This window comes from Bombus terrestris, chromosome 11 (assembly GCF_910591885.1).
Source record: "Bombus terrestris chromosome 11, iyBomTerr1.2, whole genome shotgun sequence".
Lineage (NCBI taxonomy): Eukaryota > Metazoa > Arthropoda > Insecta > Hymenoptera > Apidae > Bombus > Bombus terrestris.
Genome location: NC_063279.1, coordinates 6,901,961 through 6,928,623, shown reverse-complemented (window position 1 = coordinate 6,928,623; position 26,663 = coordinate 6,901,961). Strand labels below are relative to the sequence as shown.

Genomic DNA, 26,663 nt, shown 5'->3' with positions numbered 1-26,663 from the left:
AGAAAAGAGAAGACGAACTGACAGAGCGCGTGATCAATATAAGGGATGCTAACTTCATAATTACACTCTCTACTTCTAGCATTACTTTCTGCCAGCTTCTATCGTGTACGACAAATATTAACTCAATTTAGGAATACATATCTCTTATCAATATTTAGGAAGAAATGAAAAATATTATTTGTGATCCCCAAATTTTTCCTTTCAATTGCATTTGAATGATTATAGTAATTCTACAAATGTGATATTTGAATTCAATGAATGGTAATTTGTAGTTGAATATAAGCTACCATTAATTATCATATCTTTTGAATACTTCAACGTAAGTGCATTGTGCAATATGGACAATAATACATTAGAGTCATACTTATAGTCGAGATGGCGCTATCACGTGAGTTCTGATCTTGAACATTTCAGGTAATTTGTCAGAGTGTTAATTTGGATCTTGTTTTCGACTGAAATAATGCTGGAATTCAATAAAATCCTGCAGTTAGGAGTATGTTTAACATTCTATAATTTAGAGTGCTGATAGAAGCTAAACAGCTGATAGGAGTTTCGTTGATAATGCCTGACTCATTGCTGATACACGATCTTAGGCGATTGGAGTCTAATTGAATGTTTGTTACACAGCCTATAAATGCAGTATTTCTTTGTATTCGATTGAACACAGTTCAAGACCTTATTGTCTGAATTTTAAAGTTTCCACAAACGTCAGCATTTTCACATATTCATAAGTGAAGAAATAAATTGATCGAATATCATCGTGACTGATATACATCAACGTGACTTCAGTCCTTGGTGAATTAATGAGAAATGGATTTGACAATTGGATTAGTTGTTTTATCTTTGTTTTCTGTCACAATAGGCAATGTTATTTACTATCAACCTGAAGCTGTACATTTATCCTATGGAGGTAAAACATATTCCAAATTACTTATATTCCTACTATACTATTTCCTTAAAGGACTTCTGTAATTAATTATTAACAAATGTCTTATAATTTCTAGATACTATTCATGACATTGTTGTAACATGGACCACAAGAAACAATACTGATGAATCAATCGTTGAATATGGAATAGGAGGACTAATCCTTGCAGCTCAAGGAAATTCTACTTTATTTATTGATGGTGGAAATGAAAAACAAAAACAATATATTCATAGAGTATGGTTAAAAAATTTAGAACCTAATTCCAATTACCGTAAGTAAATTAACTTTCTACTTATTTATTGGATCTTAAATCAGCTATATACATATGTATATAAATTTTTCAAATAGTGTATCACTGTGGTAGCAAATATGGATGGTCCAATATATTTTATTTAAAAACTGCCCCCGAGGTATCAGCAAAATGGTCACCTCACATTGTTATTTTTGGCGATATGGGTAATGAAAATGCTCAAAGTTTACCTAGATTGCAAGAAGAAGCACAACGTGGACTATATGATGCAGCAATTCACATTGGAGATTTTGCATATGATATGAATACGGATAATGCACGTGTTGGAGATGAATTTATGAAACAAATACAAGAAGTGGCTGCATATTTACCATATATGACAGTACCTGGTAATCATGAAGAGAAATATAACTTCAGTAATTACAGGTCAGGATATATTTTATGCTTAAGATTATCAATTTATTCATTTATCATTTCTTCATTGTTAAAATAAATAAATATGCTATTAGGTCACGTTTTACAATGCCTGGCAATTCTGAAGGTTTATGGTATAGTTTTAATGTAGGACCAGTTCACTTCATAGGAATTGAAACAGAAGCTTATTACTTTATGAATTATGGTATAAAGCAACTTGTTAAACAGTATAACTGGTTAGAAAAAGATTTAACAGAAGCAAACATGCCAAAGAATAGGTAAGTTTGTATGTTTTTCTATCAGAATACGACAGAAATTAATAACAATATTTTATAGGGCACAAAGACCATGGATAGTTGTATTTGGTCACAGACCAATGTATTGCAGCAATGCTAATGCCGATGACTGCACCAATCATCAAAGTTTAATAAGAGTTGGATTGCCAATTGTAAATTGGTTTGGTCTCGAGGATCTTTTCTTTAAGTACAAAGTAGATTTATTATTATGGGCTCATGAACATAGTTATGAACGTTTGTGGCCCATATACAATTTTAAGGTAATCTATCACCATGAAAATATCATCGTCTTAAATTCGTTCAAAATAAGTAAAGTGAAATAATTTTTAGGTACAAAATGGTAGTTATGAAAATCCGTACAAAAACTACAAGGCACCTGTGCATATAATAACTGGATCAGCAGGATGTAAAGAAGGTCGCGAAAAGTTTATTCCGCATAAACCAGAATGGTCTGCGTACCGTAGCTCTGATTATGGATATACCCGGATGAAAGCATATAATCAGACTCATCTTTATCTCGAACAGGTATTATATACTATGGGAAAAACAAATGGGAAATGAATGTTTGTTATTATTCATTTAACGATATATCATAGGTATCCGATGACAAAGAAGGAGCAGTTTTGGATCATGTTTGGCTCATAAAGGATAATGTCTTACCATCATACAATGTGGATCTTCTTGCAAATAAAATATAAAACATAGAACATAAGATATAATTTAGGACAAAGTAATTAAAACGATATACAGACATAACTTTTATCGTTTATCTTTTTCGACAATGTATCATGCTCTTTTGTGGTAAATAGCAAAACTGCGTATCTACCAACTTCAAACAATTGATTTTTAATTCTATTGTAAAAAATTTCTCCCATTCCTTCTTGCGTAAAAACGGATAAACTACAAAAATTTGCTAATTACAAATGAGATGGAAATTATTAATAATGCGTACATACAATATAATCCTTTAATTGTTAAAATATAAATATATGTATATATATAATCATTATAGCATATAATATTAATAATATAATATTATGATAGCATTTCATATTTCCATCTGATTCTCACAGTAAATCAATATTTGTCAATGATACATGATGAATAGTGTGATTCGTACTAAGAAAAAAGAACACTTCCAAATTCAGTAGTAGTAGTAGTATAACAAAGAAACGCTTTCTTTTGATGTTAGAAATTGATTTCAGATTTATATACTAATTCAATTAAAGCTATTAATGTTTCTATGCTGCTACTTTTAAAATGGAAAATCCATTTGCCCGTTGACTGGCTCTTTGCCAAGTGTAATTTGCTATTTTGGCTTCTGCTATAATATTTGACTAATGAATTTAAAAAAATAACCAGGAACTGCCCTTCTATAAATTATTGCGATAGAATTGACAACAAAGCCAGAAAATATTGAACATCATCTTCATTAAAAAAAGAAACTGTAGCTACGATTATCAAATATCGTTTTTCCATATAAAAGAAGCATGCCACTGTTTATAATGTAACACAGTTTACGGGATAAGCTTCTTATCTTTCTTATTCTGCCTTCGGTTTAACAAAACATTCAATCCCCGTTATATCACCGCGAACCTACTCAGCAGGTATAAATATTAATTTAATTGGATCCTATAGTACATAACTTTTTCATGTACAATTTCAATGAGTATGTGCATGTATGCGTATATACTTACACGCATACACACGAATCTGCCATTGGAGATATGTGTTAAAACCTTATAAAGATGCATAAAAAAGCATCATAAATTAGCGAAAATAACTGATATTTCGATTTATCTGCGTTAAAAAAATTCTTCCAAATTGGTAGACAAACTGCAAATATTCGTCGTAATCGAATGTCTGACTTTCTCATGCATGTAGCCATACATCTCAATATGTAAACAAAGGGAAAGCTTGATACTGTCAGTGATTAATGGAAACAATGGAAGATGTTGCTGCTGAGTGACTTTCCTGATAGGAAAATTGGGGGAAATGCTCTTGTTCTTCGGCTATCGAATTCAAACCACCTCCACTACCTAAAAATCCTTGATCAGGCGGCGTAAGTTCGACGCTTTCACCCGTAAATTCACTATCAAAATATCGGGTGTCTGTGTCAGACGTTACTTGAGGTTTAAAAGGAGGAGGAATTTTTTTCTGTACAAGATCCGACCAATCAATTGACGAAAAAAATGCATGATCCATAATTTCCTTCGCATCGTTAGGTCCACCACCTAATCTTTTACTTGGATCTTTTATAAGTAATCCTGAAAACAAATTAAAAGCTTAACAAAATCCATCAATTTCACAAGATGAATTTTCACCCGAGATTTGGAGTTTCCAATTCGATTTACCACCTACTTACCACCAAGCATGTCTTTTGCTTCATTACTAATCGTTCTAGGAAATCTTACTTCTTCCATTACAATAAGCGTGAAAAGCTTCTCATGGTCCTTATTATAAAAAGGTAATCGACCACAAATCATTTCATACATAACAACACCGACTCCCCACCAATCTACGGCTCGTCCGTAATCGTTATCTTCTAACACTTCTGGTGCAAGATATTCAGGAGTTCCACAGAATGTTTTCGTCGTTCTCCCTGAGTATTTGAAATGTTACCGGTATTTTTTACCATTTTCAAATCCACAAATTCATATTGGAGTATGCACAAGCTATTTACCGTACGTTATATCTTCTTTACATAATCCAAAGTCAGCTATTTTAATATGTCCATCCTTGTCTAAGAGAAGATTCTCCAATTTGAGATCACGATAAATGATACCCTGCGAATGAAGGTAACCTAATGCTGAAATTATTTCAGCACCGTAAAACCGAGTACGATCCTCGCCAAACACACGAGAACGTCTTAAATGAAAGAACAACTCTCCGCCGTTTACATATTCCATTACAAAGCACAGCCTGTCCGCTGTTTGAAAGCTATACTTTAAAGACTGAAAATTAAAAAAACATTAATTATTATTACACAATTCTTCTTGCACAAGGATGATATAACAATATATAAACGACATACAATTAGGAACGGATGATTCGTAGTTCGCAGTACTCTATTTTCAGTAAGTGTATGCGCGACTTCGTCTTTACGAATAATAACTTCTTTTCGTAATATTTTAATAGCATATAAATGGCCCGTTGCCTTTTCTCTGCAAAGGATTACTTTCCCAAATGTACCCTTTCCCAGAACTTTCAAAAATTCAAAATTTTCAAGAGTCTGAAATGGAAGATCAGAATATGTATTATTAAATGCAAAATATCTAGATTTAGAATGATATGTGTAGAGAACAACACCAATTATATACATACTACTTTTTTTTTCCCTGTACTTTTACTATTCGATGTTCCTTGAACACTAAATTTTGCAGATAGTTCATCAATACTGCCACCATCTACATCCGAAGACACTACTCCGACAGATCCACAAGAGTCTGACCTACCACCTCCCGAAGATTCCATATCAACATCTTCAGACGAGGACGAATGTTGCATCTGCGTAGGCTGTTGTTGACTTTGTTTCTCGCTTGCTAACCTGGCAGCTACATATCTATAAAAGAAAATAAAAGACGACAGAAATATTTATATATTTTCAGAAATCTATAGGCTTGCAAAGTATGTTATTCTATCTAATTCAAAACCTTATTGCTGCAACCCAATCTTCTCTTTCTTGTTCTGTTTCTACATGAAAAGTCCTCTCAATTACAGCAGCCCATTGCAAACCTCTTATGACAAAAGTATAAGGCTTAGGTCTATCTACAGACATGATTTGACAACCACGAACAGTAAAATTGTTCAGTGGCTGTGCCGCAGCTGCCATTTGTTGATCCGGCTTAGCTTTGAACCCAACTAAAGTACCATCGTCCCGCAAAACAAAATACCTTGACCTCCAATTCTTTATATGCTCTCCTACACATAACAAATAAAAAATCATCTTTAATATATCACCTCTATAAATATCAAGCATTTATTTATCCTTTACAAAATATGTAAATAATATCTATTTAGTGTAAGATAATGTCCACAGTTGAAACGAACAGTCTAATATTTTAATATTATAGTAATTCTGCTTTCTAAAATTCTCATGAAAAAATTACTTTTAATCTTGACGTTTAATTATTAAAAGGAGGGATACGATAACAGAGGAGAAGATTTGAGAAAACGAGAAGAGGTTATTTCAATTTAGACTCGGCCCGATCGAAATGAAGGAAAGAAGTAAACATAAATATTATGAAACTGCTCTGTAGTACCGCGTTTTTGCAGCCAGCCTTCCTTAACGACACGCTGACCGCCGCCACCGGACGCTGCGACGTTCATCGCTGCGTCTCCCATAACTCCTTTAATGCGCACTTGCACACACTATGCGAATACTCGGTGTCCCTGTCTAGCCGGAATATTCCAGGAAAATTATCGAAATACAACACCGAGAATGGCACGAGTATACAAACTTGAGCAATCATAGATACACGTTTGGCAGGTAAACTCAACTTATACTCTGTGATCGACAGACACACTAATGCGCACTAACTAAAACTAGCATTGCTTTTTCGTATACCGGAGATGGCGCAGTAATCAATTACGAATAAAGAAGAATTTTCATTGAACGATGCCTGTCTACTTTCAATCAACCTCGGGTTATCGATACGGATATTGATGACGCTTACACCTTTCTATATATATTCTATCCTTTCGGAAAAGCATGCGCAAAACCCTTTGTTTATTATGATTTATTATATATATATATATATGTATGTACATTTTAGACCTACATTATTATGTACGATTGTACGAATTTTAATAAAAAATAACCGTGTTTCCTCAAATATTGTGCATTATTACATTGCGTTCCGATTACTATATTTTAATTATAATCTCTGGAAATTATTAGTTGCTTATAATATTTTTGAGCTTACGTAACAAATTTCTATTAATTCTATTTAAAATATAGACACAAATTCCAAAGTCGTATACTATTCTAATAGAATTAAATATAAAAATCTATAGATATGTATAGTGAAATAACAGCTGTAGCGATGATGTAGATGCCTATCGACAGCTATAGATAACTAATCAAAAGGCGTAGCACGGCCGTAATTTACATGGAAATGAATATTTTTTATCGATAAAGTTAATTCAAAGTTATTTTAAATCATTTTCAATATCGTTGTGGTATAATGACTTTATCGTGAATATGTATTCAGTTTCGATGTGTTTTATAAAATTTGTCTACCTTCCACTCTATCGCATCGACAATCACGTTTGTCACTGGGTTATCGGCCGACATTCGCTTTGACAGTGATTTTTTTTCCCTCTAACTTACTTGTCTCTTCGTGAATTAGTATAGAAGATAAGATTTGAGAGAAGTTTATAAAAAAAATGGTAATCGTTGTCCATCGAACTGAAGGCAGGATTTCAAACCTGTTTGATTATTAAAATTAGAATTATGTGTAATCAATATTTGTTTACTCGAAGATAGTAGAATTTTGGATTAAAATATTAAATTAATGAGATGGGTCCACCGCCAGTGGTAACAGGAGTATCTCCTAAGGAAGGACCTCCAGGTACCCGCGTGATTGTTCGCGGTGAATTTCTGGGTAACAAAGCTCAAGATCTCATAGGTTAATTTCACTTTTTAAGATACTCACTTATATTGTTAATGGTAAAGAAACTTTTTCATCAATGGAAATTTTAATGTATTTAGGTCTAACAATATGCGGATGTGATTGCTTCTTATCAGCAGAATGGAAATCTTCAAATAAGATCATTGCCAGATCAGGACCTTGTAAAGGTCGGGGTGATATTATAGTAACTACACGCAGTGGAGGACCAGGAACATCAACAGTACAATTCCGTGGTTATCATGAAACGATAGGTCCTATGAAAGAATCTGCAGTATGGGTGGAGGAAGCTCCTATGCAGAGTTTTGTCTGGGGGAGAAGGACACTCTCTCCAACGAATTATCAACAAGAAGACCCTTTAGGTTTAAGCGTAGAAGGCAATGAGTATGTTTATCTAACATATTTGAGTTAACAGAAATTCTTTAATGCATCATTTTGTAGTAAGAAGTTCCCTGAAGATGAATTAATGGAACTTTTTGGGGAAGGTAGTGGAGATCTTACTAGTGAAAAATTTCACCCTGGTTGGTTCTTATTGCAACATCACCATGCTACTACTTTTGAAGATTTAAGGGCTGGATTGGCTTTTCTCAAAAGAAAAGTGAATTCCCAAAAAGAGGGTCAACTATCATTTTTAAAGGTGATTGTTAAATTAAGGAGACAAGTTAATACTTATATCTTTACTTAGTATCTTGTTTATTTTTTTGTAGGCTAATGTAGGGTCTGTAATGGAACAATTAGATACAATAACATTATTAAAAGAACAATTTGAAACAGATATAAAAACATATGGCAGTGATCCCACTGAAAAGTTAGAAAAAGCTATTAAACAGTCCATGTCAGAGGCTAATAAATTATTTGACGATGTGTTAGCACGAAGAGACAGAGCAGATGCAACGAGAAATGCATTGTCTGTAATGCAGAGATATAAATTCCTTTTTTGTATGCCAATTAATATAGAAAAGAACATAAAACGGGGAAATTATGATCTTGTTATTAACGATTACACGAGAGTAAAAAATTTATTTAAAAATACAGAAGTCGAAGTTTTTAAAAAAGTACTGAATGAAATCGATAATAGAATTGTCATGTTAAAAGCACATTTAAGAAATAAACTTGAAGAAATGCCCTTCAGTTTGGAGGAACATAAGAAAATAATTAGAAATCTTGTTAATTTGGAAGCTGAAGGAGATCCAGCTTGGGATGCTATAGGTATTTGTCTATAATATTGTATATTACATGTTTGCTAAAGCTAATAATTACCTTTTCCAGTTTCACATTCGAATTACTTGAAGAAAAGTATTACCAATTGTATACAAGAACATTTGGAAGTGGATAATTCAAATGGAGAGGATTGGAACAAAGCAAAATCAATACAGAACAGTAAACAATCAAAATCAAACAAAAATGATGGGACTAATATTCCCCCAGAAATATCATGTATTGAAACAATTTGTGATATAATTGTCGAGCAACTACCAGACTTATGGAGATTGGGTCAGAGCTACTTTACAGGACAGTTACATGTTGCAGTGGATGCAGAAAAACAGACACCTTTCAAGGTATGTTAAATTATTTATCAAGTGAACATCGTAAAAAAATTCAACTCTGTTATAAAAAATTAATTATTTCGATACAGAACCTAGTACTATCAAGCATGGAGCATGCGATGGAAGGTTTGAAAGATACATGTGGCGATGATTTGGATGCTGTATGGCTTTTACATATCTTGCGTAGGATTAGACAAATGTACGCTTCATTAATTCATTTGGATTTACCAAACGAGGCATTAGATATTTTCGGAAAATTTATACTTAACTTAAGGTACAAAATATTGTTACTATTTTATTACTATTTTTTAGTTTTGTCATATAATGAATTCAAATTTTTCAAATTAGGCTGGAGTGTTTTCATACACTATTTAAACAAACGAAAGCAAACATAGCAACATTATACAAAAAAGAAACTTGGCAAATTGAATATTTAAATGAAGATGGTGGCGTTACGAAAGTGGTAATAATTGGATTTTGTTTATAAAAATACTATATGTATATATATTGTTTTGTTAAATTTGTTCATTTTTGTCTTTATAGCCATATCTGTTTGAAGAAATGGTTATAGAAGTCGCAAAGCGGGCGCGCGATACAGTAGTTGCTTGTGGCCCTCGAGAAGAACCTTTATTTGCTAATCCTGCTCATCATCTTCTATACTATCATTCTATCCAGGCACTGTTTACAACATTCACACGATATTGCCTACAGCGATTGGCATTCAGTGGCTGCGAAGCAGCTCTAGATGTTGACGAATCGTCTGTATCTCAATTAGTTGGTTCTCCTTCTGGCTATAAGAGCAAGAATAACAAGCAACAAGGCCCAGTAAGTTTTACAGCATACTTGCAGCATGGTATGTTTATAGAGAAGACCATTTATTTCAGGAAAGATAGTCTATATATTAATTGTCGTTAGAAAAAAGTACAAAAATTTGTAGCATCTTTTGAAGTCAGTGCTATATTTTAGCATTACTTCTGAATTTTTTATCAGACGTGGGAACAATACCTCTTAATCTCATTAAGTAATATTCGTTATACACTGAACACCATCCTACCAAGAATTCGAGACGCGTTGAAGGATCAGGGTTATCCGAGTTTGTCAGATGCGGATGGATGGGGTTCCGATTGGACGCAACTGGGTACACTGGACGCGGCTGTACTGGATGCATATTTGGAACGTCGTTGTGACCCATTAGTTGGCACAATTGAACCAAGTATGTATCTGGGTGGATTAGAATGGGATTTTGAGACTGAACCTACTCACGTGAGACCGTATGCGCAAGAAATCCTAGCAAATTTAATTGCAGTTCACGCAGAGGTATCTATCGTTTTACATTCTTAAGCAATTTTTAATCGTTTAATGTGATTTTTGTGATTGCAATTTGTTTTTCTTTATAGGTGCGCCGTGTCGCACCAGCTTTACTATATCGAGTACTCTCTCACATAGTTGAGACAGTAGCGGAAGAACTTGCAAGACTCATGTCGTGTGTTACTCAATTCGGACCGGCCGGAATTGTGCAAGCACGTACAGATATTACACTCCTGCGGAGTGCCTTACAGTCTTACAGTACACCGAGAGCAAAGTAATAATCTATTTGGTATTTCCTTTTTTTAGTTACACAAATAAAGGAGATACTAATATTGTAATTTTTAATCTGTAGAGATTTCTTTGAAGAAGCACTAGTTGCAATACCGAAACCAGTTCAGAAAGACGACTATGCGCGAATCGACATGTTGTTCGTAAAAGTAAAAACTTCTATGCATTTGCAACTATCATGTCTTGCCTATGACGCAACCAATAATACTCCTACATTGATTGCTGATCCTAATCGCGTCACTACTGTATAGCTTTAATAATAACTTAAGAATCTAAGTAAGTATTTATTGTAATTGTTATTGTTATCTTTTTAAATATTATTACAATAGATTCCTTTATTGCAGTTTGCACATTCATCGCTATTAATGTGAATAAATGAAACAAATTTCACCTTGAATTGTTAAATTATATAAATACATATAGTACAAGGGAAAATAAAAATTGTAACCTTTTTAATCATGTTTCTTCACCAACTGCAAAACACCAGTATTCGCAGTTAATAGCACAGTGTCTCCTACAAATTTATTTATATTTTAGCGTTTGTTTTTAATTCTCTTTAGAAACAATAATATGTTACCTGTTTGAAATATTTGTGTAGCTTTCTTAGCTCCAACTATGCATGGAAGGCCGTATTCTCTAGCTACTACAGCTCCATGACTTATAAGTCCTCCTAATTCTGTAACTATACCGCTCAATAATGGGAAGTATGGGCTCCAAGCAATATCGGTAGCATGAGTAATTAAAATATCACCCTGTTGTATCGTATGTGCTTCTGATAGATCCGTGATTACACATGCTCTGTTAAGAACAGAGCCTCCGCATACCGACATTCCTTGAATTTTTTCAGATTTTTCATCTACTACTATATCTACATTACTCTGCAATATAGAAACAGTTTTATAATTTTTATATATAAATAGTATTCATACAAAAAAAAATATATCAATCTACCTTCATAGGAATTGGCATTCCAGTATTAACTTCTGGATATTCCATTTTTCTTAACTGAGGAAAAATTCTTTTCCTACGAGAAGCTCTAAAAAATTGTAAAAGTATATCAATATAATAATTCAAAAGAAAAGTCAAATTTTATTTAATGATTTTATCACCTTTGTACTAATGCTGTGTCGTGATGACTCAATAATTTCCCTATTTCTTCGTTCGTTAAAAAGAATATTAAGTCTTCGCTAGGTAGATATCCTTCTAAAACCATTAATTTCCCTAATCTTCTATAAGCTAGCCTAAATATATGTATAACATATACAAATATTGATTTCGTCATTTCTCGACGAACGACAGCTTGTCTACATAGGGGTACAAGTTTTTCCAAGATCCATTTAATACTTTTCGACTTTGGTGTCTTCAATTGCGCCACTGTCTCCTCTGGGTTAAGCGATTTGCTTGAATTGTTCTGTTTTGCAGCCGCCATCATGATCTAGCAAAATAATTAATTTTTTTATAATATATTCGTTATATATTCCAATGATATTGCATATTCCAATAATGACGGATATTCCAATGATTCAGCTTACCTGAAGTGTACTAATAAGATCTTGAGGTCTAAGAGACCATGGTTCTGATATAAAATCCATTTCTTGAATGCATCTATATCCATGCTGTTTAAGAAAATTATCCAATTCCTTTGCAGCTTGTGGGCAATTAATTTTTAACCAATCGATACCCTTACTAGGATCAATTTTTTTAAATTCTTCGCCCTTTTCATTCGTCTTAATATAATGCACTATTTTATTAAGTCCTGTTACCACTTCACCACTAACAATATCGCTACAAGAACTTAACAAAATTGCGATATCTGAAAAGTGCTCTTGCACGAGGTCCTTGTAGCCACTTGTTAGTAAACCCATCGCAAAAATTTGATAAATAACACTAACTCTTGATGTATGCATATGACATACTCCGGCCTAAAAGTTTTGTAAAATTACATAATCCACTGAAAATTTTCCAATATTTGAATATACCCACCATTGAATATTCATCTTTATGTTGATTAATTTCATTATATAAACTATAAGCGGTATGAAAATCTTCTGCATTTAAATTTAAATTTTGACGAATCTCCTGTGCAGTTTTTTCTTTTGCGCTATTTTTTATTGCATCCTTTACCATGTCATATAGGAGCAACATTCGATCTAGGCGACTAGATACGCCGTTTCTATCACAAGCAACTTTCAACGTTTCTGGTGTGACTAAAACAGCTCCGCTAATAGCTATATCTGAGACTTTGTTCAAAAGTGTTATAGTTTCACTAGGATTTCGTAAAAATACCTGCGATAATAATGAACATCTTTTAGATATATGTTTTTTTATTAAATTCATAATACTACTTACATTATAATAGTTCACGCAGCATTTCATAGTAACGATAGGAAAGAAAATACAATCTAAAGATTGAAATGCAGTAGCCGTTGACGAATTAAGTGCTCTGTTAGTCATAGAAATTGATAAAGGTGATATTGGATATGGAAATACTTCGCCTACATTAGCAAATGTAAGTATGTCAATATCGCTTGGGACGCCTGAATCCAATTCGTGCATTAACTCAAAATCTGTCCACGTATATAAAGTGGTGATAGGTCGAGCTTGAAGTAAATAAATATTTTCATTGACTACTGCCCATTCTATATCTCTGGCACTACCAAATAACATTTCTAAATCTACCCCTATAGTAGCTAATCGCAGAGCAATTTTTTCTGACAAACAAATTGTTTTGTTTTCTTGATCATCGAGTTCAATTGTAATAACTCCATTTTCACTTGCTAGCATCTTTTGATGTTTATTCCCTGCTACTGAACTTGTTACAGTCAATTCATTATCCCAACTTTTATGAACAATTATTGTATCTGGTTCAACTGTTGCTGAAACAACAGACTAAGAAGATAGAAACTTCATTAGTTGTTTTTTTTATATATTATTTTTATCATTTATATTGTAATTGTTACTTTAATCTTACCTCTCCCAATCCATAATTAGCTGTAATAAGAATATTTGACGGGTCTCCAGTAGTCGGATGTCTGGTAAACATAACACCTGCAGCACTAGCATTTACCATCTTTTGTACACATACGCCCATTGATGTCTTTACAAACATCCCATGTTGTTTTCTAATATATAAGTTATTTAATATATAAGTATTCAAAATATTATGAAAGCCATTATATTATCATGTTACCTATATTTGACACTTTGATATGAAAACAGACTCGCCCAACACTTAGCTACGCTCTTGATGATATTATCTTCACCTTGGATACTTAAATAAGTTGAATTTTGGCCAGCAGCCGAAGTTTCTTCGCTATCTTCACCTACAGCACTAGATCTTATCGCATACCTGTATGGTTTATCATCATTGTTTTCTGACTCTATGTTCTCTATTGCTTTTAAAATTGCATCTTTTACTTCGTCAATAATAGGAGTCGATTCGATGATACGCATAGCTCTAAAAATAAAAAATGATAAATATTATTTATTCAGTAACAAAATATTCAATATTCTATAATAGTATTAAGCAAGGTAATTTACTCATCACAATATTTTTGGAGATCACCATCTTTTTTCCCAACACTAACATTCTCGATATCATTAATTATTTCTTGCAATTCTTTATGTCTATGTAATTGCAATTCAAGGGCAAAAACAGTTACACAAAATCCTTTTGGCACAACAAACTATAAAAGTTGCTGCATGTTAAAATATTTTAAGAACTTAGAGTAAAACAATAAAATTTGTATCATGACTTACATCTGTATCTATAACAGAAGTTAACATTGCAAGAGAAAATCCTTTTCCACCGACAATATTTTCATTTTGGCATTTTCCATCATTAAAATATACAACATAATCGTTTCTTTGCACAGAAATACTAGGTTGTTTTAACAGTTGTATAGGTGGATGCACTTTTGCTTTATATGATCCATTGTAGAGAGACCATAATTGCATTAATCCAACACCTGATTTTCCATTCATTTCTAACTTCACAGTAAAAATTTTGTTTAGCGAATTCCATGGTTGACCGTAATATAGAGTTATTGTCTTATTAGGTTTTATGATAATATCGTACTTTTTATTTTCAGCTGAAATTAAATGTACAACAATTATCTACAAGTTTTATATGAAATATATTCAATCAATTTTAATTTACCTATGAACCATGTTTTATATTCCAAATTATTATTAAGCTTTCTTTGTTTAAAATCGGATAATTTGAGTCCTATCTTGCTAATCTCTGCTATATTTTCATTATTAGTTCTATATTGACCAAACTGTATTCTGAAATTAAGAATTTTCACTCAATATAGCAATTTTAGTCATAATATGTTATTCAACTTACTGTGGAAAACTACATCTTGTACTACTCATATTAAGATAATACATAGCGCCATATAACATTACTCCAAATAAAGTAACTGATTCATAAAATTCATAAGATTCATGCTTCCCCCAACGATATTGATGAAGTCCGCGCAAATACAGTGAAGAGACAGATCCATCTTTATATGTTATTTGACCTAGCATAGATCCCCATTGATCAAAACCTATATACTCAAGTAACTTTCTGTAAAAATCAGAGGTGGATTATTTACGTGAATAAAACAATAATATACAATAGCATTTTTATAATTATTGAATACATTTTATTTATCCAGTCAGGATTCTTCCAAGGTTCACAAGCTAATGCTTCTGCATGTAATTTTGAACTCCAATCTTCTGGCCATCTTAATGGTCGGGAATTCGCAATAAATCTAATTAAAAAAATTATTAATATAGTTCCGAAAACTTAACTGACCTAATTAATAATTAATTGACGCTATTTATTACATAAAATTGAAGCGAACATGTTCAACATTATCATCATTGCATTCATCACCCTGAGTTAAGTTTCTAAGCATTCCATTGTAAATTATCCTGCAACGTCGTTGAAAATCTAAAAATTCAATTTTTAGACCACCTGCTGTCCATTCCTGAGTTAGGCTACTTGTTAAAGTTGTATCAGGATATTCTGCGAAAAGAATTTTTAAATTATTTTATATCCTTAGTTAGTAAGGAAAAAAGAAATTCATGATACATCATGAACATTTTCATACCAGGCAAGACATAGAGATGACCATCAGATGTGACAAGTTGCAATGATATTTCTGCTATTTTGAATGCTCTACGAGTAAATTTAATTACTAAAGAATTCCCTTTTTGATCTGCACCATAAAAAAATATGCTGTTGGCACTCTAAACAAATAGAAATCATTCTGGATAAATTTAATAACTCTTCCTAACTTAATAAAAGAAAAAATACTTACATTTTTATCTTTAATTTTTGAATTTTCTAAGTGACTTTTTTCATAATCTGAATGTCCTTTTTTCTTTTTTATCTTATTAATACAATATTCTGCCCACCAATATTTTAATAAGAAATAGGTACCTAAAAGTAATTTTTGGTAATGTATATGCATACCTATTTTATCTATGTGAATTAATAAAAGATACTTACTTGGAATATTTTGTTTCAAATCTAAACATGATGTATTATATTTTTTAACTGTTCTATTAATCCAAACATATAGCCACAATGGTAAAAAGATAGAAAGTAAAATTTTAAAAACAAATGGGACGCTTATCATTGTGAATTAGTTGTTTTTTAATGGATTGTTTTCTGATTGTTAATGAGAATGTTATTTTATTACACACTTCCGCCGTTAAAGTAAGTAGTAACAATGAAATTTGATAAAAAGTTTATCCGTATTGTTCTCTTCGCGATATTGCTGGTTTCTATAATCTTGATTGATTATCAATCACTTATCATTACTTGATAGATAAATGCTGATTGTATGTGTAAAAACGTACATTTTAACGATCATTATTAAACTTGTATAAATTTTTCAATTTAAATATCTTCCACGCAGGTACGCAATCTTATCTTGCGACCATATAAATAACATTTCAATCAATTGCAAACATGAAATGTAACTGAACATAAGTATACATGTATATATGTATATATATATATATATATATATATATATATATATATATATGTATGTATATGTATATGTAATGACAGCAAATTGCTATCCGCGAATAGCTTGAATGACACATTCCAAAGACGACCTTGAAAAATAATTACATAACACCAGTAAACTTCAAAACACAGAGTATCTTTTAGTAAATCCAACCGTAATGTTCTCAAACATCATATAAATATATGTCTGATAATTTTAATTAAAAAATATATGATAATAGTTGGCTATAGATAATTTGAAAGAAAATCAATTTTTAAATTTTTATCTGCACCGTTTTAGACTTTGTCTGGTGATTATATTATTGCTTACAATCTTGTTATATTATATAATCACTTAAAATTATAAAAAATTCGTAAAATATTTAAATCAATTTAAACATCTTCAAATGATACACATGATACTATTTATAAAATTTCGTTGTAAAAATCATATAAAAACCATACAAAGTAAAAGAAATATTCTTCGCTATATTTTCACACTTTAACAATCTTTTTCTAATATATCACAATGAAAGATCGTTATATATCAGTTCTGTCTGTTAGCAATGTAAGTGCATATATAACAAGAGATTACTTCTAAAATATTATGAAAGCCATACCATTTAGCCATTCATATCGGTATGCACTAGTGAAACATCATTCAATGTCATAGTAATTTCAGATGCACGTATTTAAAGAGATACTAGAAATTGAATATTCAGCTTATTCGGTCTTTTTATTTGAATTTTCAGAATTAACAGTTTCCTCGCCAATAACATCAACATCTGGACGAGATTTGTCTACCGGATACAACCTATAAATGATGACATTTGTCAGGGTAAAGTCTACATATAAGTACATAAAACGTAAAAGTTCCTGACTCACCATCGTTGATAAAGGTAAATGAGAAAAACTGCGTCATCTCTAAAACACGCTATTCTATGCGCGGTTGGTGTTGAAATGATAAATGCGAAGACGTCATCTATAAATGTATTGAATGCTTTATACATAAACGTTCTCCATGGTAAATGTGCCACGGATTTTAGTTTGTAGTTTACAAAAAGTTGCGGAAGCATAAACAAAAACCCGAATGCATAAACACCGTTTACTAAGGAGTTTATACTCCACGAGTACCAACTGAAATTCAAAACATTATATACATAGATATTTACATACAAAAGTTTCTAGTTACATACAGTTGTATACCTTTTGTGTGGTTGATAAAGTAAAGAATAGATTGCACCGCCGATAACAAGAGGATACAATAAATAACTTAAGTAATGCATACTTTCAGCATCGAATTCTCTTGTTCTAACTTCAGCTATATTGTTGTTATTATTGTTTTTAAGCCTAAGTCTCAACACTTTTTTTAATTTCCACATCTATTGAGAAAAAAGAACATAAAAAAGAAGAAGAGTATGTAAAGTACTAACAGTTACATCTATGCAGTTTACCATTACCTCTATAATAGATCCAATTCCAATAGGGATTAGAACAAGTAGAGATGAACCTTCGTCTAATAAGTAAAGGAAAATAACAGTCTGACTAAATCCTCGCCATACAACAGTCCATTTACTAAGGCCCACAAGATTATCTTTTCTTCTCCAATAACTCACATCATTTTTAAAAGCAAGGAAGTCAAATAGCAGCTACGGAAATATAAAATGTTGTATTAAATTATATTTCAAACTATGTTGTAGTTATGCTTTAGTTTACATACATGAATGGCTGCAATAAGAAAAGTTCCTCCTAGAATATATATGTTTGTATCTGCAAAAATTCCTTTCACTTCATCTACATCTTTATCAGAAAATCCAAGAGTTTTTAAATTTTGCATAGTAGCTTCCACATGCAACAGCAACCTTAACTTCCCAATAGAAATTGGAGAATATTGCAACGTGATATTAACTGTATTATTCTGAGGCATAATTTTCACTAAATCACGATGTCTGGTTTGTAAAAAGTCACAGTTAATTATAGGTAAAAATGTACTGCCATGTATGATTCTGAAATAATGGAAATTCTAATGTTATATAATATCAATGCTTAAAATATATGTAAATAATGCTAATATACTTTAAGTGATTCACAAGTTCCACGGGTAAATTATGCACAGGTAGCTTCACATCATCAGTCATTATCGTAAACGTTACGCGACTCTTAATATGTGTCACTGGATTTACAAAATTTTGCTTCTTCTTGGGATTTGAATTTCTCTCACCTAATAGATTGAAAGCTTCTGCTTCAGGAATGGTATATTGGGTGATTTTAATAGGAATGTAAGATACATATGGATCCTACAATAGTTACATTGTTAGATACATACATAAAAAAATTATATATAAAAATAAAATTCATATTATTTTTCATACCTTCTTTATATTGGTAATACCTTTTGCATACTTCCTAGAAGGAAGCATTGGTGCAACGATAATATGCAAAAACAATGTTCCATTATTTCTTGTCTTGCGTGGAACATTCAAAGTTAATGGACTGAAAGAAAAATATATATATGTTTGCATATAAAGAGAGGTGCGTGCATTTAAAATTTAATGTTTATAAATAAACGGTAAAGGATATTTATGCAAATTCATACTTTTATCTCAAGAAATGGAATGTAACCAAAGCATTTATTTTGTTCACAAAATATTATAACGAGTGTTATATTTTGGATATTTTATATATTTACTTTTACTTTACTTATATTACATATATTCTGCAGTTTTTAATTTTCTCACGAGTGCATAAATAGAGAATATCTACTCACAGACTATTCGTGTGTGTATAATTGAAATTTTCACTAGCGTATACGAAATCGATCTGCTGTTCGGTAGGATATTTGTCGACGGAACTGTAAATTTGCAATTGCAGTTGCTGTTTTTGACTTAAAAACGACGACAGGCATAGTTTGCCTTCTTCACAAGCCGGTGCCACGAACAACAGAGATAAATTATAAATCGAATAAACGATATAAGCCAGAAATAGTTTCGTTAATATAAACGTAAAGGATGGCCACTGCATTTTTACAAATTCTTTCTTAAAATATTTTTAACATCATTCGTCTTCAACTAAGCGAATCAAAAAACTTAGCTGATATCGCGTTCCATACGATACATAACCGTGAATATTTGTGTTATTTCGTTTCACTTCAGTGCACATTTAACACATTCAAGTTCATTGACATGTTATTGATACCAGTTTATTAGTATGTAACGTATTTTAATACATTATCGGTTTAAAAACGTATAAAATATGATCAAAAAAATTGTAACGGGACAATCAGCGGTGACGACGGTACGTGAAGAATCCATCGTGAAAGCAGGATACAAACGCCATCTGATGACGACTAAATAAACTAAAAAGAGCGCAAACGATATTTTAATAATGGAATTTATTTATTTTGGAATTTATCTGTTTTATAACAAAAATAGGAAGAAAAAGTTAATTTATCATAATAGTAATAATAATAATAATAATATACGTGTAGATTTATTCACAATCATCAGCATAAAACAAGTTAATAATAATTTTACATTTATTAAACGCTACGATCTATCACAATAAATCTTCCTCTTCGTTCACCGTTCACGGTTCAAGGTTCGTATAGAAATATATTCGAACAAACAAATGCTAACTTCTACTAGAACGTAAACTGTATTTCGAAGGCTCCGAGGAACCGTCATAAATTCGCACATCTATACATAGACATACTTAATAACATAATTAATTGTATAGTACATGTAGATGTACATATGTACAAGCTAGAAGTTAAGTGGAAAATAAGAGAATGAAATCTCCTTACTTCTTCTTGCTGGATATGTTATAAAGGCATAAAGCTATAAACTACGGTATGTATTTGGTCCGATCTTTTATTAGCCCGATTCTACATCTTGAAAATATTCGAAGCTGACCATGTATGCAAGCGAGAAGGTATTCAGATCCCGTTATTCTATTTAGAACCGCGTTAATCTTTCAATAAAAGTTCGAAGACTGTAAGAAACGTTGAAGTTGGATCTTAAATTAAGAGACGATATACGTGAGTACAGTTTGTAGAAATCGAAATCCAAGATAGTACAAGTAGTACGGAAGTAGTTCTTATCATGATACAATTAGTTCTCCGACGATTCGTAGGAATTCAGTTTTATTAAATTACGTTTCGCGCCTTTAATATAATAATATTTAGCTAAACATTAATCGTTTTATTTGTACTTACCGCTCTAAAAAGTTTATCTCGTTATAATTATCGCATCAATGAAGTACATTTTATTGCACTATTCGATCACTGCAGTCCGACGAAAGTGACGGTATCGCTGTCTTTTTTTAATAATACCTCGATCATTGCCAATTGTTATCATGGTAGAAAAATAGAGGGAACGAGTGACAAAATCAAAATTCAGGCATGTGCGTGATACACATATATACCACGTTATACATCGCACGCGATATATTCACAAATTCGCACGCGATATAGTCACAAATTCGCACGCGTGTTCCATGTATAACGCGAATACAGGAATGCGCGCAGACCATGCAATTTTGATGTATCGTCAAGCTTTCTTTAAGAAATCGTAAGACCGACGGAGTTTTCTTTTTTACCTAAAAAGTCTTTGAAAATCTTCGACTTAAAATATTTTATTCGCTCATATTTTTATCGGAATCGCTAACCAGCCATTGCGTTCAAACATTCGGAGGAAAACAACGTTCCTGCGTATCTATACAATTATACTACGGCAAATATTCACTTTCTTCCGGGCACTCATCGAGTAAGTACATGCTATTGTTCCAACAACGATATTTGTTCGTGCGCCTCGCCATCAGAAATACTGAACGTTTCCATCCTCTTTCCGGGTTGAATTATCTTCTTTTGTCATAGTTTCGTATGCTTCACACTATCCGTCCAATAATTTTGTATTGTCATCGCTTCTAGCGAATTTAAAAACGAATCATTATCCAAGCTGTACATTTCTTCGGAATTATCCTGTAAATGAACGTTTATTTTAATACATTACGTATTACTATTAAGCATCATTTGATGAGCCGAGTACCATAGTGGTCAATAATTAAAAAATATTGATCATTCGTGTTTTACAATACTTAACAAAATTATTACTTAACAAACTTATTTATATGTGTGTGTATTTGCAACACGTTTTCTCAATTTTAAGAAATACCTTCAGTACTTTTAATAACAACAAAATAGTCCATTACTATGATCTTTTCACCACTATGATCTCCTGCCACATAAAAGTTAGTTGAGTTATCACGCTTGTTGTCGAATCATTCGACGTTATTTGGAAGATGATTTTGGCGATTTGCACAAATGAAATTGAAATATATTAGGATCATGATATAAATATAAATATACAATATTTAACGCAATGTTCCTTATTTCAAATAAGAACTTCACCATCGAATTCTTCCAAAATGAACGCTCCTACTATCGTACAACCATGATAAGCTCCGATATGCTTTTTAATATTCGTACTTACGCGAATCGTGGAATCATCGATATAACCGGAACTATCGGGGTTACTGCATTTGTCGCTGTTAAGCGTTTGTGGCGGATTCAGGTACCTACGTCTGTAATGAAATAATTTTTCTATGCAATGCTGAAAGTCGTTTCGTCTCCTACGCAACAAGATTCGGTTCGTAACGCGTTAATTACCTGTACATAATGAATCCAAGGCTACCCATTGTACTGAGTAAAACTACAGTCGCTACGCAGCTTCCGGTAATAGCGGCGATGTCTACCGTTGATCTCGAACCGCTTTCCTGCTCGTCGTTATTGCTTTCATTGTAATCGGTAAGATGGTTTCCCTGTACCTGATCCCTTTGGAACTCTTTGGGAAATGTGCTCCGCGCTCTGCTCAATCGTGTCGATTCGCTCACTCCGACTGTAACGTATTTACAGCAGATCATTTTTGATGCAACGCAATTCCAAAGAAGATCTCGCTTTCTATTTAAATTTTGTTACGATTCCGCAACCTTTACGCCCCAATCTCAATCTTGCCCTTTAACAGGCAAATCGAGTTTCGGTATTTTACAAAAATCTTTATATGCGCCTAACGCATAGAATGGGGCAGCAAAATTTCCAACCAGATACATTTTTCACTTCGTATAACAAAATTTTACATTTATATTACAAAACAGTGTTTATTCGTTCCATTATTTTACTCGTCGTGTCGTTATAGCCAATATTAAAATCTCGTTAACAAGTAAAAAATCTATCCAAGCGGAAAGCTTTGTGAAAAAGAAAAACGTGCTACCTTCCAGGATGGAAGCAGCAGTAGCGAACACACGTGGCTCCTCTATCAATTCTCCGTTGATTTCGATGTCATCCGATCGATTGAACGTCTTGATGCCGGAACTACCAGCGGACGATGAGAAAGAGGAGGACGAGGAAGATAAAAGCGAGGAGGGTTTCGTTTTATTCAGTACCAGCCTGATTCTAGACACCTCTTCCTGAAGAGGTAGCACCGTGAGATCCTCCACTTCGTCAGTGCTGGCGTTCCGATTCCCATTTTCATCGACTTTCTCTTCCTGTTCGTACTTCGATCTACCGCCAGTTTTGTTCGTTGTTAGGATCCACGTGATTTTACTGTCCTTCTTCGTTGCAGTATTTCGAATCCTCTCTGCGCCAGCTACGTCGCTGATTAACTGCGGCGTGAAACTTTTCACGGTGTCCAGATTGACGACAGCGTTGCTCGCGTTTCCTCCGTGATACTCGTCTATGGGATCGGTACTGCTTTCGATAACGCTCGGACCGACCTCCATGGGAGTGGAGATCGTGCTCGACTGTCTCTCCAAGATCACTGCTGTATTTGTGGGAGGATGAAGACCGATTGCTTTGGCTACACGGAAGCTCTGTCGAAGCTCGGATGATCTCTCCGCTTCTATAGAAGCGATTTCGGATGTCGGTTCTGAGCTCAGGCGATCCTGCACCTGGCCACGCGGCTCCGCCGTGCTCGACGGCACTGGGTTCCCTAAGATCACTGAAAATCACAAATTTCCATGTTATATGCAGAGTACAGGTCTGTTTGTACGCGCTTAATTTAGCTACACGTAACATATATTTTACTATCCAGTTACTCGTAAGTTTGAACATATCAGATGCAAAGTAATTCTTTTACTTCGAACATTATCATTCGCTGTAGATTTTAATTAAACACAATGTAGCAAGGAGCGTTCAAACGATCGATATCGTTGTCAATATTTAAGGCTCTTCGACATTCTACTGACAATATAATATTGACCGTCTAGAGGGTCTTTTATGTACGATAATATTGAGAACCTTAAATATTGACAATAATATTGATCGCCTGAGCGCTCCTTTAGCGTTCCATTTATCAGGATTCATCGAGGGGCAAGTACGTGTTTCATACGTATGTTATACATACAGTGTGTCCGGTTTATCTGGAATCTTCATCTTCAAATATTTCGAAAAGCATGAACGACAGGAAAAAATGTGTCAGACAAAAATTGCACGATATGCGACGGGGATATGTTATATACTCGTGTATTTGATCTTACGACGAGCTAGGAATCTCCTGCGAATGGCGTGTTAATATTGTTTAACGCGTACCTCCATTCCTCGTCGCGTATTTTCGTAGCTGCTATCCAGACTTTTGCAAAACGCTACGAGCTCGTTCCCTGTTGCATAATCCGCTATGCCACAGGAACACCTTTAAAGATGTTTCTCGTAATGTTGCTACTGGCATTGCCAAAACTCAAGATCGTAGCTTTTCGGTGTTTCCAATACAGTGCCAGCATCGCTTTTAAACTCGAGCTGTTTGAAAGTTTGTATCGCGATAACGAAGCGAACGATCGAACAGATTAAAAACTACGGATTAAGAAGATATGCTGCTGAATCTGGTAACCAGACTCAGTAAATGATATGTGGCCTTGTATAAAAAAAAAAAGAACAAAAATAAATTCTTCATGTTCTGAGGTCGCTAGAGAATAACATTCCTACGTCTGTCGTATGCATTGTATGCAATATACAACATACGGTGCAACTAATAAGGTTGCTTTCACGTCATTAAACAAAGCCATCAAACATACTTATAATTTCCAATGTGGAATTGATTGTAAGCAATTTAAGAAGAACGAAAGAAAGTGTCACAAGTTTCTAGCGTTTTGAAAACGTCTGGATGTTAGCTAGAAGAATATGTAATAAAAGACGGAGGTGTTCGTTTAATAATCGTAACGTCACGTTCGGAGAAGATTTCAAGGTCGCTGCAATTAAAAAAAAAAATGTCTTAACTTTTGCATTCTGACAATTACGATACCATACTGCACGCCAACGATGATTACATCGTCAAAGATGGTCTCACGAGACTAGCATGATATACAATGAACAATAAGGAGAACTGAAATAAAGAAATTACATCGAAGAAGGTCTAGTCCCACGTAATCGGTAAATAGTTGGCCTAAAATAACAAAAAATTAACAAAGATCATTTGCTTCTATCGTTGTTACGCGAGAATCGCCTCTTTAATTTAATTATTTGAACGCGAACTTCAACTACAGAACGAAAGATCATATCATATTGTTATCTCTATCGGTATTTTTGTTATTACTACCATTATTTATACCGCTATTACTATTAACTGCGTAACATAGTACGAAGGCTTTTTGTTCGTGAAAAATTATTGCCACGTTCGGACAATTTCTGGACGATGGAGAGAGGCAAGCGAATATGCAGTTGCGAGAGTCCTTGGCAAGATTTTCCTCTCTCGATATAAACGTCTATCGTAATTGCATGCGTACGGCGTTTCACGCCACTTCTATTTAGATCGTAAATGCTGGAACATGAACTAGAATTCGTAGACGAATTTGAATTTCGGCTCAGTTGCTGAACGAGTTGAACTAAATGTCTGGGAACGCGTGAAAGAAGTAAGAAAACCAAGTAGCCAGATGTCCTTGATTTTAAAGATTATTCAGAACGTACCGAGAAATTGAGCGGTAACCCAGAACCAGTGCATCCACCAATGCAGCGTCATCGCGTCATCTGCGTGTGCCTGAAACAGAGTTGGAAAAATCAGTCGATCAAAGCAGCAACAACCATTATTGCAATAACCATCGCGAAACAGAGGCGTGTGCCAGCTTCGGTTCGCCAACAATTCCTGAACCATTCGTCGTCTTTGTACACAGTTGGCGAATACATTCGTGAAAAATTACGTAATTACGAATTATTACGATACCGTGATAATTCTAGAAATTCGTCAAATCCTTCGTTCAAGCTAAAAGGTCCAGTGCAAGATAAGATTATTGGGTTGGCAACTAAGTGACTGCGGATTTTGCCATTAGGCGGTATTGACAAGATCCGCAATCGCTTAGTTGCCAACTTGATCGTTGCACAAATGTTAACAATAATATCGATCTAACGATAAATTCCATAACACATCGATACCACCTTTGTATCGATAAACCAAGCTTTACGTTTCGTACTTCTTTTTTTAATTTTATTTCTACTTATAGAATACAGTGGCAAAGTTTGAACGCTAAACTTCTGTACACCTCGTATATCGTCGATAAAACGTTGAAAATTTCGGCGGTTGGCAATTAAGTGACTGCGGATTTTAGCATTACCACCTAACGACAAAATGCGCAGTCACTTAGTTGCCAAGCACACTGCTATTGCATGCAGTCCTGTTTTTTGCGTCCAGGCTTTCAGGACATAAATTAAAATATCGTACATAAGCACAGCGAAACAGCGGCTTAAATTTAAAGCACAATAATAATCTTAAAAAAAAAAAAAAAAAAAAAAAAAGAGAATATGTAATAATGCATGGCTACGTCGTACCGTCGTGTATCGGTACTTTTGCCTGTACCACCCTACAATTAGAATTCAGCGTTTATTCTGGAAAAAAAATCATGTAAAAAAAAATATGTAAAAAACCTGGAATTAATAAACAGAGATAAAAAAAAAAACACTGCTATTGCATTACACGATACTCGGTGAAAAGTAATCTTCAGGGAACGCCAGTCCT

At 33.3% G+C, this 26,663-nt stretch overlaps 6 protein-coding genes across 14 annotated transcripts in view; 2 read left to right on the top strand and 4 right to left on the bottom strand.

Annotated features, from left to right (window-relative positions):
• Nucleotides 1-303: 303 nt before the first annotated feature.
• Nucleotides 304-2,724, top strand: LOC100643335 (acid phosphatase type 7). 2 transcript variants are annotated; one of them, XM_048410444.1, is made up of 8 exons: nt 304-319; nt 415-910; nt 1,005-1,199; nt 1,277-1,604; nt 1,688-1,870; nt 1,929-2,148; nt 2,219-2,413; nt 2,485-2,724. In XM_048410444.1, the coding sequence occupies exons 2-8, from the start codon at nt 811-813 to the stop codon at nt 2,584-2,586; spliced, it is 1,323 nt and encodes a 440-aa protein (XP_048266401.1). In that variant the 5' UTR covers nt 304-319; nt 415-810; the 3' UTR covers nt 2,587-2,724. The 2 variants fall into 2 exon arrangements, with proteins under 2 accessions (XP_048266401.1, XP_003399144.1); XM_003399096.3 differs by lacking the exon at nt 304-319 and having other exon boundaries at nt 331-910.
• On the bottom strand, nt 2,634-6,492 carry LOC100643457 (RAC serine/threonine-protein kinase). The gene is made up of 7 exons (XM_003399097.4): nt 6,151-6,492; nt 5,542-5,809; nt 5,213-5,450; nt 4,923-5,120; nt 4,572-4,842; nt 4,254-4,490; nt 2,634-4,155 (listed from the first exon to the last, which is right to left on the bottom strand). Exons 1-7 carry the CDS (start codon nt 6,230-6,232, stop codon nt 3,815-3,817), a joined length of 1,635 nt encoding a protein of 544 aa, XP_003399145.1. The 5' UTR covers nt 6,233-6,492; the 3' UTR covers nt 2,634-3,814.
• A 375-nt stretch (nt 6,493-6,867) lies between these two features.
• On the top strand, nt 6,868-17,723 carry LOC100643776 (exocyst complex component 2). Of its 3 annotated transcripts, none has more exons than XM_048410438.1 (12): nt 6,868-7,518; nt 7,602-7,902; nt 7,960-8,155; nt 8,226-8,727; nt 8,788-9,077; nt 9,155-9,339; nt 9,414-9,528; nt 9,609-9,890; nt 10,056-10,382; nt 10,463-10,647; nt 10,726-10,937; nt 17,424-17,723. In XM_048410438.1, the coding sequence occupies exons 1-11, from the start codon at nt 7,410-7,412 to the stop codon at nt 10,910-10,912; spliced, it is 2,679 nt and encodes an 892-aa protein (XP_048266395.1). In that variant the 5' UTR covers nt 6,868-7,409; the 3' UTR covers nt 10,913-10,937; nt 17,424-17,723. The 3 variants fall into 3 exon arrangements, with proteins under 3 accessions (XP_048266395.1, XP_048266396.1, XP_003399148.1); XM_048410439.1 differs by lacking the exon at nt 17,424-17,723 and adding an exon at nt 10,991-11,117; XM_003399100.4 differs by lacking the exon at nt 17,424-17,723 and adding an exon at nt 11,006-11,117 and having other exon boundaries at nt 6,869-7,518.
• LOC100648603 (putative phosphoenolpyruvate synthase) lies at nt 10,977-16,655 on the bottom strand. Its single transcript, XM_020865520.2, has 18 exons — nt 16,165-16,655; nt 15,974-16,095; nt 15,764-15,902; nt 15,498-15,678; nt 15,311-15,421; nt 15,010-15,234; nt 14,821-14,948; nt 14,421-14,752; nt 14,202-14,347; nt 13,852-14,118; nt 13,633-13,783; nt 13,011-13,550; nt 12,645-12,947; nt 12,194-12,583; nt 11,771-12,096; nt 11,613-11,697; nt 11,239-11,539; nt 10,977-11,175 (listed from the first exon to the last, which is right to left on the bottom strand). The coding sequence occupies exons 1-18, from the start codon at nt 16,292-16,294 to the stop codon at nt 11,114-11,116; spliced, it is 3,939 nt and encodes a 1,312-aa protein (XP_020721179.2). The 5' UTR covers nt 16,295-16,655; the 3' UTR covers nt 10,977-11,113.
• LOC100643901 (cleft lip and palate transmembrane protein 1-like protein) lies at nt 17,141-19,999 on the bottom strand. The gene is made up of 8 exons (XM_003399101.4): nt 19,439-19,999; nt 19,044-19,164; nt 18,748-18,968; nt 18,392-18,677; nt 18,132-18,320; nt 17,878-18,053; nt 17,557-17,808; nt 17,141-17,485 (listed from the first exon to the last, which is right to left on the bottom strand). Exons 1-8 carry the CDS (start codon nt 19,690-19,692, stop codon nt 17,395-17,397), a joined length of 1,590 nt encoding a protein of 529 aa, XP_003399149.2. The 5' UTR covers nt 19,693-19,999; the 3' UTR covers nt 17,141-17,394.
• A 142-nt stretch (nt 20,000-20,141) lies between these two features.
• LOC100644216 overlaps nt 20,142-26,663 on the bottom strand; it is a 42,583-nt gene continuing 36,061 nt past the window's right edge. For all 6 annotated transcript variants that reach the window (XM_003399104.4, XM_012314028.3, XM_012314030.3 and 3 more), the window contains exons 2-6: nt 25,622-25,691; nt 22,938-23,663; nt 22,337-22,565; nt 22,161-22,251; nt 20,142-21,649 (exon numbers count right to left, since the gene is read on the bottom strand). In XM_003399104.4, coding sequence (XP_003399152.2) covers nt 21,539-21,649; nt 22,161-22,251; nt 22,337-22,565; nt 22,938-23,663; nt 25,622-25,673 — 1,209 coding nt within the window. In that variant the 5' untranslated portion in view covers nt 25,674-25,691 and the 3' untranslated portion in view covers nt 20,142-21,538. The remainder of the gene's footprint in view (nt 21,650-22,160; nt 22,252-22,336; nt 22,566-22,937; nt 23,664-25,621; nt 25,692-26,663) is intronic.

Bases quoted from the DNA above. Each gene is read 5' to 3' on its own strand.
- LOC100643457 (XM_003399097.4), bottom strand. From the start codon at position 6,232: ATGGGAGACGCAGCGATGAACGTCGCAGCGTCCGGTGGCGGCGGTCAG. The intron at 5,121-5,212 runs GTATGTATATAA...CTTCCATTTCAG, and splicing joins GTACAGGGAAAAAAAAAGTA to ACTCTTGAAAATTTTGAATT. The intron at 4,843-4,922 runs GTATGTCGTTTA...TTTAATTTTCAG, and splicing joins CGAATCATCCGTTCCTAATT to TCTTTAAAGTATAGCTTTCA.
- LOC100648603 (XM_020865520.2), bottom strand. From the start codon at position 16,294: ATGATAAGCGTCCCATTTGTTTTTAAAATTTTACTTTCTATCTTTTTA. The intron at 15,903-15,973 runs GTAAGTATTTTT...CTATTTGTTTAG, and splicing joins CAAAAATTAAAGATAAAAAT to AGTGCCAACAGCATATTTTT. The intron at 11,698-11,770 runs GTGATAAAATCA...ACAATTTTTTAG, and splicing joins GACACAGCATTAGTACAAAG to AGCTTCTCGTAGGAAAAGAA.
- LOC100643776 (XM_048410438.1), top strand. From the start codon at position 7,410: ATGGGTCCACCGCCAGTGGTAACAGGAGTATCTCCTAAGGAAGGACCT. The intron at 8,156-8,225 runs GTGATTGTTAAA...ATTTTTTTGTAG, and splicing joins GTCAACTATCATTTTTAAAG to GCTAATGTAGGGTCTGTAAT. The intron at 8,728-8,787 runs GTATTTGTCTAT...TACCTTTTCCAG, and splicing joins TCCAGCTTGGGATGCTATAG to TTTCACATTCGAATTACTTG.
- LOC100643901 (XM_003399101.4), bottom strand. From the start codon at position 19,692: ATGCAGTGGCCATCCTTTACGTTTATATTAACGAAACTATTTCTGGCT. The intron at 19,165-19,438 runs GTGAGTAGATAT...TTTTTCTTTCAG, and splicing joins TATACACACACGAATAGTCT to TCCATTAACTTTGAATGTTC. The intron at 17,486-17,556 runs GTGAGTCAGGAA...CATCATTTATAG, and splicing joins ATTTACCTTTATCAACGATG to GTTGTATCCGGTAGACAAAT.
- LOC100643335 (XM_048410444.1), top strand. From the start codon at position 811: ATGGATTTGACAATTGGATTAGTTGTTTTATCTTTGTTTTCTGTCACA. The intron at 1,871-1,928 runs GTAAGTTTGTAT...AATATTTTATAG, and splicing joins GCAAACATGCCAAAGAATAG to GGCACAAAGACCATGGATAG. The intron at 2,414-2,484 runs GTATTATATACT...GATATATCATAG, and splicing joins CTCATCTTTATCTCGAACAG to GTATCCGATGACAAAGAAGG.